Source organism: Schistocerca serialis, chromosome 3, assembly GCF_023864345.2.
Source record: "Schistocerca serialis cubense isolate TAMUIC-IGC-003099 chromosome 3, iqSchSeri2.2, whole genome shotgun sequence".
Lineage (NCBI taxonomy): Eukaryota > Metazoa > Arthropoda > Insecta > Orthoptera > Acrididae > Schistocerca > Schistocerca serialis.
In genome coordinates, this window is record NC_064640.1 from 104,377,292 (window position 1) to 104,390,129 (window position 12,838).

The 12,838-nt window shown below is 37.3% G+C and overlaps 1 protein-coding gene across 1 annotated transcript in view; it reads right to left on the reverse strand.

The window, feature by feature from the left end:
• Nucleotides 1-2,089: 2,089 nt before the first annotated feature.
• LOC126469777 (leucine-rich repeat protein 1) overlaps nt 2,090-12,838 on the reverse strand; it is a 120,918-nt gene continuing 110,169 nt past the window's right edge. The window contains exon 6 of the mRNA XM_050097014.1: nt 2,090-3,216. Coding sequence (XP_049952971.1) covers nt 2,925-3,216 — 292 coding nt within the window. The 3' untranslated portion in view covers nt 2,090-2,924. The remainder of the gene's footprint in view (nt 3,217-12,838) is intronic.

Genomic DNA, 12,838 nt, shown 5'->3' on the forward strand with positions numbered 1-12,838 from the left:
AGTGCATAGGTGGTGTACTGGTTTTTCATCAGTTGACAGCCTGTGGAAGAGGTAGCCCATACTGCCTGCTTCATTTTCAACAAATCCTCAGTATTATATCTAATGGGTATCCCATAATACTGCTGTAGTTCATCAATCATTTTGTCTGTCAGCCTGCCTCCTATGGTTTTACCATCAGAATGTTTCTTGTCTCTTAAACTTTGTTTAAACTTCCTCAACCTGGCACCCATCCTCTTCTGGACATGACCAACATTGTTGACCTTTATAACACAGCAATCCACAACCTTCTATATAACAAATTACCAATTTTATTAGATCCTGAAGTAACGGAAGTGAAAATTTTAACATTTTCAACATAGATTATATATATATTTCCCATGTGAGTTTATCATTTTATTCGGAAAATTGCAAATTTTATAACAAGATAAAAACCTGAAAAAAAAATTTTCCCGTTCTGCTTCCCTTAATTTGCAATGTGTGTGTAAAATGACTCGTTCCACACCATTACAATTTATTATGCAAAATGATCCACGGAACATGTAACAAACTTGGAATCATTTTTCACACTACACTGATCTATACAGGTTTTCTTCTTTATAGAACAGTAAAGCAAAGTGTAATGCAGCTTTATTGTGAAGTATTTCTAAAAATTTCACACTGAAGAGGGGTATCTTCCTAGATTAGCCAAGAAAAGTTGGTAAAATGTCACACCAACACATTTTTTCATTCCATTTTGACTGGAAAAAAGTTGCTCATGAATATAGAACTTGTTTGCTATACTCACATTGACTTTTGTCTACCATTCTAAATATTATAATTACTTCACTTGTAGTGACATAGTGCAATCAGCAGTTTACTAATCACGCAGGGGCACACGACTCACAACATACAGCATTCATGCATCTCATAAATTGACATATACCAATCTTAATCCAGGTTTCACTGCAATTTGCAGCAATACAAGCAAAACAGGAAAAAGTATTTTTCCATTTCACAACCCCACAACCAGTCAGCTGGTTCCATTGAAGCTGCGTACATACCCTTACCTGGATTTACACTCTTTGTTCTTAAATGAAGTTTACATTGTGTCTGGGCACATCTAGTTCCTTCACTTTCATCATATGCTCGTGTTCCAAAGTTTTTCCTAATAAACTGCTCACTGAATTCATATTGTGCTGTTTTCATACTCGCATTATGCTGCAGATATTTACAAGAAAATACAACTCACGATATTTACAAGAAAATACAACTCACGATATTTACAAGAAAATACAACTCACGATATTTACAAGAAAATACAACTCACGATATTTACAAGAAAATACAACTCACGTGCAATACACTCACAAAATGAAACTTATTACGCCCTGTACCCTGCAAACTCCAGCAGCAAGCAAAGAAATGGAATATAATGAGACATGTTCCTTTCTGATTCCTCAATCATGAAACGCTCACTTGATGGTAACAAATTATCTTATTCTAGTGCACTCTGGTGAGATGATTGCAAACTTATTCCTACAGTGGATGAAACTGCCAATGTCAGAAATGAAAAGACTACATAAAATACTATGAAAATATTAATACTAAATGTGAATTACTGATACATCAAAGCATAACAGATCTACAGAGAGAGGGGTTCAGTTGCGAAGTTTCAGTCACTCTGTTCATTTCCCTTTGATGTAAGCAGAGGAACTTGAAAATAGTGTGCAGGTTGCTAAGATGCTATAGGGGCTGAACGGTCAGAGCTTTTCGAAGGCCCATAACTGCTGTACTCCATACACTCTACTACTTAGAACTAACCAGCATTTCTAGGTGCCACCTTAAGACCAGCTACTTCATGTTTGAAATACATCACTCAATATCAACAGTTTCAAAAAAGTTGACTCACTATTTAAATTAGTGTGACAAATATGCAAAATGAGTACTGATAATTTAAATTCTGTGATACATTAGTGATAATTCTATTTTAATATGTATCTTGCTGTGGCGCCATCTCGGAGTCTTGAACGAAAAGCCATGTCTGTTTGAAGTTACATTATAGAAAGCCACAAGAATAATGTGTGGTAGCTTTTCATAACAATCTCATAAACAACTTTTTACAGGTTTATTTAGCTTCAGAATATACAGGGTGCTCACAAACAGTCTGAAAAGCTCATTACAGAAAGCCACAAGAATAATGTGTGGTAGCCTTTCATAACAATCTCATAAACAACTTATTAAATGTTTATTTAGCTTCAGAATATACAGGGTGCTCACGAACAGTCTGAAAAGCTTGCAAGTGTGTTGCAGGAGGTATTGTGCTGTGAAATAATTGTTAAGAACCAAACTGATACATTGCCCCATTTCTGAGTTACTTAGCCATAAATTTCACCAATGAAGTCATTGCACTTACAAACTCAAGCAGCCTGCCAGAGATAGTGTTGCCAAACTTGATCTTTGTTCGATTTCCTCAAACGGAATAAATGTAGCTTTCACTCACCTAGTTTAAACTTATCACTTAAAAGAAAAAAAAAAGAAAAAAAAGGGGGAAAAAAGGAAAAAAAAACACTTTAACTGGTACTTAGCATTTCAACAACTTGTAACTCATGGACCCACAGAGGTCTGTGCATTATGGCACTTTAGTGCATGCAAGTGCTCTATGTACAGTCTCTTACGAAATTAGAATAACCTATTCAACAGAATAATAATGTCCATAATTACAACAAAAAGCAAAAAGCTGGCTAGATTAAAAATGGTTTAATTTGTGATTATGTCCCAAAATAAATAAAATGCATAACAGACAGGGAAGCTTACTTTATTAGAAAATTGAAAGTTTCTTGTTGACAACTTATATTTGACAATCAGTTCTATGATCAACTGCATTGTATGCATATGAGACACCTTATGCTTTAAGAGGAACTATATAATCTTCATTATTTAGATTCTTACTTTTCACACTTACAATACTTTGAGTAACTCACATAACGCAGCCCTGCTTGAGAATGTTTGTTAAGTTTTGGATATGCAAGCAACATACATTTGAGCGAACAAATATAATAATGTACAGTCATACCCGGCACAGATGAAACTAAAGCTGCCACACAGAATTTCAGAGGAATACATTCAAAGAAAATAAAATATTCATCAAAACATGCCTTATGACACAGGTGGCACATTTTGAAACATTGTAAGTGTCTCTGAAGCGCTAGTGGCAATCCAAATTCTGTAAAATCCAACCTGAAACAAAACATTTTTATCAGTAAATGTTTGCTTAACAATGTCAAAAACATCCTATAATAACACAAGGATAACATAAAACCTCTCTGCCTAGTACATACAACATGCTGGATAAGCCATTAGACATAAGTCACAGTTATCTTTGGATCACCACTTCTTATGACACAGTCTAAAATGAACTTCCAAAAGTTGATTTTATGAAGTGCATTACGGATAACAATCTAAACCACAGCTCTAGCTATGTAACACGGTGGTATGTACCCTCAAAGTATACAAAGATCTCTGGCAGCTGTTGCAAGCTGCAGCACTATGATAAAAGTTACTGACAGTCTCGACCATGTAAGCATAGATCATGTAACTAACAATACAGCAATTAAGTTAAAGATGGAATGTTTCTCATCTGCACCCCAGTGTTATAGGTGCAGTTATGTTACTGAACTATTTACTATCATTTTAATTCATTATTACTAGTGAGTTTCTGTTATCACTTTACTACTTTTACATTTCTTTAAGAAGAGCTTACAACTGTATATGTACAACCCGAATACATAATGTGGATAAAACTTCTTACAAAATATAACTCAGTGGATTTGGTGTGGATATCAGGAACTTTTGAGTGTATCACAAGCTGCTAAAGTTTCCATTCCATCATTACAATGGGAAAAGCAGTAATAATTTCTAGCTCAGATGGTGTGACAAACACTAACATGTGATGGATAAAATACACTGACTCAGTCTTATTTAGCTGTGAAATTTGCAAGAATTGGATTTTCTTGTTGTATTTTTCAAAGGCTTGCTGATAATTCTGCATATGAATGGAATATATCTTGCTAGGTAATTTACTAGAAAGACAGGTAAGTCATGTCTTACTGAAGCAGGCTGAAGCTCTGATATCATTAATTGAGAAGCAAGTCGTCGTCTTCACACTTCACCTGTAGTATATTTTGAAATGATTTATCAGTAAATTGGATACATAATTCAGTTTCTTTTTCAGATGTTACATAGTCTTCCGAGGCAGAAAGCTTATTCCTGTCCCCAACAACTGAAACATTTAAGTAGGTCTTTTCCTCACACTTCATTTACATTAGTAGGCTAATTACAACATATGAGTGAAATCAGAAAAAAATAGATGAACACTTAGCTAGTACTGAAAAAATTATCTGTTTTAGTCTTCATATACATGGTATGCCAGGAAAAGTTTTCACCAACAAAATCAATCCATAATAATTAAAGCGAATGTGAAGAAAAATGGACTTTTCTGCTATTGTCCACAGGGCCTGAAAAATACTGTTTATGTTGTGGACACTTATCATGTTTCCCATCTTTCAAAATTTTGTTTCTATATTGCACATAATAGCTACAACACAAGTCTCTGCTCCTTCAACTTCTATTATCTTTGTCTGCAACAAATCACTCATTATAACTTTTGAATAATATTACACTGGCTGCTTCCACTTCAAACATAAGTTGTAAACCATGGCTACTAGGACACTGTCATCTACTCACAGTATTGCATACCTGAATTGCTTCTTTACTCCAGAATGAAATTTTCACTCTGCAGCAGAGTGTGCGCTGATATGAAACTTCCTGGCAGATTCAAACTGTGTGCCAGACTGAGACTCAAACTCGGGACCTTTGCCTTTCGCGAGCAAGTGCTCCACCGCAAAAGGCAGAAGTCTCGAGTTCGAGTTTCGGTCCAGCACGCGGTTTTAATCTGCCTGGAAGTTTCATACTTCTTTATGCACCATACCCATTTTATCAATGCTTAGTACAGCCATTGCCCCCAACTAAGTAAAAATTTCTGATGTGGCTTTAATTAAACGTAACCCCCATTTTGAAGTACCTGGTCATCATGTGGTGTAATCCTTTTGTAGAGCATTAAGGAACATGTAAAACGAAGTTCTACCTTACTACATCAACATACACTTTTGGAGAGGAAAGTCTACATCTAAGCATTGTTTAACACATTGTTCTAATGTTAGAGTGGCATTCTCTTTCTGTTATTAGATTATATTCTATGTTGTGTGGTGTACCATATCCCTTCAGCAGAGTGACATATTCTACTTAGGAGACAAATGAGTTTCATTATCACTAAACCATATGATAATTTTGAGGTTAGAAAGTAAGCTGTTCATGAGTTTTTTGTCATCTGCTTGCATGTGATGGGTATGCTGATGGCTGCTGTGCATCGTCACGCTGGGATAACGACTGCAGTATTACCATGAGTTTCGGTGGTTTGTGTAACCTCCATGAACCAGCCCACCAGTTTGAAATAGTGCAGTGCACCACCACACAAACACACATGCCGTGGCAATACTGAATGACACCACAACAGAACTGAAGACGTCTAATGAAATGTCAAAATTGTCGCGAATCTGATGTCTGGTATCAAGCTGTGCAGACAACAAATGTTCCCTGTTACTAACTGTTGTTATACATTGGGATTCAATATAAGGAGCTGATGAAAGAAGATGTATTTCATATTCATTTGTAGAAAGTCGCAAACTGATTGAAGTTGATCATATTTCAGCACAAGCACAACTCCAGTGGTAACTATGTCCCCCACACCGCTCCAGAATGGTCCAAGAGGAAAATTTAACTAAGGGTGCAGTAGTTCAGAGCTTCCGGATAACAAGAAATCGGAATCTGAACACACATATATTTAAAGGGGAACACAGCAGTTGCTAGATCTTGCAATGTCCTCTCAGCTTCACCCAGCACATTTGGAGCAGACATCGAATTTAGCATTGTGAACAGTGTAGTCTTCAACTCTTACTTTATTACTTGACTTTTATTTTTATTGTAAGGTACAGATGTTTTGAAAGATAACCTCTGTGTTTTGATTAATTCACAGAACCAATAATTTCTTTCACTGAAGCATTTATATTCTCTGCAGTAGCCTATTCTGTCTTCAGCTTCTTCACCTTTGATTAAAACTTACCATACTGCTCGAATGTTAGGGTTGTGTTCTTTTTCTGTAATAATTTGTCTTCTATATCTGCCGCCAATGAACATTTTGCATGAGGACCACAAAGACAAGATAAGAGAAATTAGGGCTCGTATGGACGTGTTTTCTCTCAGTCCATCTGCAAGTGAAATAGGAAAGGGAATGACTAGAAATGGTACAAGGTATCCTCAACCATGCACCATCTGGTGGCTTGCGAAGTACATACGTAGATGATGATTTTCAGGGAGAGATGTGTACTGTGATTATAAATTTATTGATGATGAACCATAGATTAAAACTGAAGAAACTGCAGAAGATAAGAGTTTAAGAAAATAATACAAGGATAAATTGAAAGAATTACTGGTTGTTTGCAGTTTCAAAGGATGTACTGCAGTATCGGTTGCCATCTGGTAAGCCGCACTTTAAAATAAGTTTAAACCACATTTCCTACAGCCGCCATTGTGGCATGAAGGCACAGCCAAGAATGCCTATGCTGCTGCCAATGACATGAAAGCATCCCCTGGAGCTCCAGCGGCAGGCCTACTTAGGTTCAAACATTTATACAGATAGCATATTTTGTGTTTTTGTCATTTCATAATATTTAGATACTTTCACAGCGGTCAGGGCTCGTCATTTACAGAATACTCATTATATTGATGACTGACTGAATTTAAACCTGTGTATCTGTATATATTTCAACACTCAACTCTACTGTTAGCAACTGACACTGCAACTACAGCAAACAAAGTTTTGTATCATTTTACTATTTGATATTAGATGTAGAATAAACTAATATCTGAATTCTCTGTCCACGAACAGTATCTGTTCCTCGCTCCTATATCCACTAAAGAACCACAAAGCATGCAAAGGAAGTTACAACATACTTGCAATGAGGATGGGATTAGTGGAACCAGGAGCTTTGGACATCAGAGCAGGACTTCTTTTTCTTTCTACTGAATAACAACAGAACTGTTGTCACCAGTTTCTTGCGACATACAAGCACAAGTAGCCCAGCAGCAAAAAGCGCCAGAAACTTAGAGTTCAGCTGCCACCTTCAGACAGTTCGATGGAAAGAAGTAAACATGGAAAGAGTACATAACACAGCTGCAGCAACACTTAGACACCTACAAAATCACAGGTGCATCACGTCACACATTTTTCTTTTCATGTGCTGGAATGTACATATACCATTTATTAGTGAAATTATTTCCCCTCAGTGAGCTCCAAACCCAGCCCTACAAGGTCATAATTGAAAGATTAGATGGATTTTTTGAGAGTCAAATAAGGGTTGCTGCAACATGTATAAATTTTTCTGCACACAACATCGTAGTGACCAATTTTACAAAAAGTGGATCGTGGGATTGCAGGGCATAACTAGAGACTGCACATCCAGTTGCATCTGTGGTGCTACTTATCAGGATGAAATGCTTCATGATGCTATTATTCAAATTCTATCAGACCAGAGTGAATGCCAAAATTCTAAAGCATCAGTGATGTACTGAAAGTTATAAATGTACGTGAAGTTCAAGATTTAGCCAAGCAAGATTTCTGTCTGCCAGTTACTACTTCACTTGAGGTGAACAACCCATGTCCCGGCCACAGCCATGGCCCCAGCACTTGAAAATCAGCACCGCGTAAACAAGGCCAGACACAAAACTGCGTATGGAGTTTGCCGTGCCAGTGCAATGCAAATTCCACTGCTTCAGCTCCATGCAAAGCCAAGTCGTGTGAAATTTTATGTCACCGATGATCGGAAGAATTCCTTCTTCAGGCAAGCTGAATGAAATTTTTGTCATAGCAAGGTACATACAAAACCTGACTGCTTGCAAAAGACTAGAATGCCCTCCTATGTTTCACATGGAAATAATGCAAAGCAGGAACAGATGGAAATAAATGTAATTTCATGTTCACATTCTGCACCACCACTAGCTCAAAAATCAGACAAGCAAAGATGCAGAAAACACACACATACTTGTATTCAAAGTGAATACCACACCTTTAAAACAGGCTCTCCCAATGTCACAATTCGTGAACAAATTTGTAACCAGGCAGTGCCTTTTCAACTAGCTTCTGTCACTTAGCTTGACCTAGGTACATATGAAAAAATTGACCAACCCACCTTTGCAGACATCAAGTCTGCATCTCACTGCCTACAACGGCTACAGCATTTCAGTGCTTGGAACATACCACTTAACTGCAAAATACACGAACACAACTAATAAAGTATCTTTCATTGTAGTTCGCTCACGCACATGTTCAAATATTTTTTGTATGGATGTGTTTGATTCTTTCGGATTAGACATATAAAACAATGTGCATGCCACTGACACAGAAGTTTCCCATGCTGCAATTCAACAACTCTGTAACAAATATCAACACATGTTTGATAATACTCTAGGATGTCCAAAAGATTTTCACATTCTCATTAAGCTGATAGCTAATGCGCAACCTAAATTTTGCCATGTATGCCCTGTGCCACATGCATTATGTGACAATGTTGCTATGGAAATTCAGAGACTAGAATCCGTTAGTGTCTTAAAACCTATTTCAGCAAGTTAGTCGGCACCATCCTTAGCCGTAATTCGTAAACCAAATGGGAAGATATGTCTTTGTGTGGATTTGAAACACACAGTAAATTCACAGTCAGTTACTGATTCTTACCCACTCCCACATATTAAGGAAATTTTGGATCGCCTAGTGGGAACACAGTTGTTCTCAAAAATTGACCTTGCAGATGCCTATCTTCAATTTCCATTGAACGACAAAACAAAGAACATTTTTGTTGTGAATACTCATGTCAGCTTGTTTGAATATCAATACCTACCTTTTAGAAGAGCTTATGTGACTGCATTGTTTCAAAAATTTCTCAAAAAGTAATGTACAAGGTGCCTTCTTGTTTTAATTACCTTGATGACAATCATCTTCAGACAAACATAGGAACATCTTAAAAATTTGGAATGTCTTTTTCAAGTTCACATTGTGGTGGGTCTCAGATCTAATACGCAGATATGTTCTTTTTTCAACACAATGATTGTATACTTAGGATATACCATCAATGCCAATGGCACTCGTCCTTCAACAAAACATTTACATGCAATTCAGAACTTGTTATCTCCTAAGAATTTACACGAACAGCAAGCTGTTCTCGGAAAATTTACTCATTACATAACATTCATTCCTACCGCAGTACAAATGGCCGCAACTCTGAACTGCCTCAAGACACAAAAATGTTTTGTTCCACTGGACAGAAGACTGTGACCATGCTTTTCAAAGACTGAAAAATGCACTATTTTGTCAATGTTATCTCACGCACTCTGATACGCTCAAACCTCTTGTGCTTGATGTAAATGCCTTGTGCCATGGCATCAGGGATCTGTATTTTCTCTCAAAAGCTTGTCACAAACAATTGTTTCTGACAATTTTCTTCAAAGGAATTTGCAAATTTATGTTATAATTTGCATAAACTTTACAATTTGCCAATGACATAATTCTATTAGAGACAGCAAACTACATCGAAGAGCAGCTTATATAATGGATAGTGCCTGAAAAAGTGATTTAAGATTAGCATAAAAAAGTGATACAAGAAGGAATGTTGTCAAATTAAACTGGGCAAAACTACAAGCATTACATCGTGAAACAAGACACAAAAAGTATTACAGGAATTTTGTTATTTGGGCAGTAAAATAATTTATTATGGCTGAAGTAGAAAGGATATAAAATGCCGACTGGCTATAGCAAGTAAAGAGTGTTTAAACACTTGAATTTAAATTTGAATGTTGGGATGTGTTTCCTGTGTTTGTTTTAATGAAGTGTAGCCCTGTACAGAAATGATACACTATGTGATCAAAAGTATCTGGACACTCCCAAAAACATTTGTTTTCCGTATTAGGTGCATTGTGCTGCCACCTACTGCCAGGTACTCCATGTTGGCAACCTCAGTAGTCGTTAAGACATCATGAGAGAGCGGAATGAGGCACTCAGCAGAACTCACGGAATTCGAAAATGGTCAGGTGTCACTTGTGTCATACGTCTGTACGCGAGATTTCCACACTCCTAAACATCCCTAGGTCCACTGTTTCCAATGTGATAGTGAAGTGGAAACGTGAAGTGACATGTACAGCACAAATGCATACGGGCTGCCTAGTCTGTTGACTGACAGACAACTGACAGACGGCTGACAGACTGCTGACAGTTGAAGGAGGTCATAATGTGTAATAGGCAGTCATCTATCCAGAGCATCACACAGGCATTCCAAACTGCATCAGGCTCCACTGCAAGTACTATGACAGTTAGGCGGGCGGGAGGTGAGAAAACTTGGATTTCATGGTCGAGCGGCTGCTAATAAGCCACACATCATGCCGGTAAATACCAAACGCCGCCTTGCTTGGTGTAAGGAGCGTAAACATTGAACAACTGAGCAGTGGAAAAACATCGTGTAGAGTGATGAATCACGGTACACAATGTGGCGATCCAATGCCAGGGTATGGGTATAGTGAATGCCCAGTGAACGTCATCTGCCAGCGTGTGTAGTGCCAACAGTAAAATTCGGAGGTGGTGGTGTTACGGTGTGGCCGTGTTTTTCATGGAGGGGGCTTGCATCCCCTATTGTTTTGGATGGCATTACCACAGCACAAGCTTACATTGATGTTTTAAGCACCCGTCTTGCTTCCCACAGTTGAAGAGCAATTTGGGGATGCCGATTGCTTCTTTCAACATGATCGAGCACCTATTCATAATGCATGGCCTCTGGCAGAATGGTTACACTTTAGTAACATCCCTGTAATGGACTGGCCTGCATAGTGTCCTGACCTGACTCCTACAGAACACCTTTGGGATGTTTCGGAACACCGACTTCGTGCCAGGCCTCACCGACCAACACTGATACCTCTCCTCAGTGCCGCACTCCATGCAGAATGGTCTGCCATTCCCCAAGAAACCTTCCAGCACCTGACTGAACGTATGCCAGCGAGAGTGGAAGCTGCCATCAAGGCTAGGGGTTGGCCAACACCATATGGAATTCCAGCATTACCGATGGAGGGCACACGAATTTGTAAGTCATTTTCAGCCAGGTGTCCAGCTACATTTGATCACATAGGTGTATCTGGACAATAAGCAGCACAGACAAGAAGAGAAGATTTCAAAGTGTAGTGCCCGAGACAAATCCTTAATATTAGATGGGTAGATCAGATAACAAATGAAGAGGTACGGAAGAGAAAAAATATTTGTGGTACATTATGATTACCAGACAGAACTGGTTTTAAAGAACATGCCCTGAAGCACCACAAAAAGTATAATTTTGTTATGCAGGAAAGTGTATGGGGTAAAAATTGCTGAGGGAAATGAAGACTGGACTGCAGCAAGCAGGTTCAAATGATATTGGTTGAAGTAGTTATGCAACATGACGAGACTTGCAGAGTACAGACTAACATGGAAAGGCACATCGGATTTATGTTCAGACTGAAGATAATAATATAGTACTACTACTAATATTACTACTACAACTTCAACTATCTCTAGGTATTTTTTTAACTAACTGTTTTTCTGATCCATTTTTTAGACAAGGCCTGTTCACCGATTGTTTGTACGAGCTGAGCAACTGGCCAGCTCGCAGCAACACATGATGGGTAAGGAGCAGTGAGGGGAGCAGCAGTGGAACATCATACCGTCTAAAGATTCTACAGCAGATTGTAATTTAACACTATGATGAAGTCAAGAACATGGGGCAACTAATTACGGAACATGATGTTTCTTACAACTGATGCAGATCTATGATGACTGCTGTTTTAGAGCAAAATTAAACTGACAGGTTTGTATTTCATAACCATTTTATTTAAAAATAAAAATATTACATATTTTCTTTTACCCTAAAGCATCAATATCTGGTATCACTTTTTGAGCACTCCTAATCAGAAGACAAGGTTTTAAGGGGAGCCAGAACGATCCATCTCCTCCATGTTAATTTTAGCAAATAGAAGGAACTTTTTTTTTTTTTACCATTAAACATATTGCTCTGAAATTTGGACTACATGTTCAGTGAATATTTCTCTACAAAGTTATAATGCCATGTTAAGAAATATTTATTGTTTTCTGTTTTACAATTTTTTTAAACAGATGCTTATTTTTTCTCTCTAAAATTTTGCACATTTTCTTCTATAACTCTTAAATTATACAATATTTTTTTACAATTTGTTATAAAAATGAAGGAAAAGAAGCTAATCAATATTGTGTATAAATTCCATTGATATGCTGTTAGCAGGTTTTGAGAAAATGTTCCCCAAAGATGAAAATTTTAAAGTTATGGCAAATAGCGCCCCATATGATGGATTATCAGCATCCTCTTCTTTTTACAGTGTTAGTTTCCTTTTCACTGGTCTTTTCTTCCCTTTTGCTGCATGTTGTAGGCTTTTCTCTCTTCTTCCTGCACCTCTTAGTCTTTCTTCATCAGTTAAAATTTACTTAGAAGGGTGAAACTTGATTTGTTTTATTCAGAAAACTCCAAATAATTTTATAATAAAAAAATAAACAAAAAATGATAATTTTTTCAATTTCATCGTTCTGGCTCCCCTTAAATTTACACATGTTAGTGAACTTCTTTCGGTAGATTTTGTTCTCTTCAAAGCAGAAAAAAATCTTCTCTGATAAGTATGTTGATTCAAACATCCACATAACTGTAGC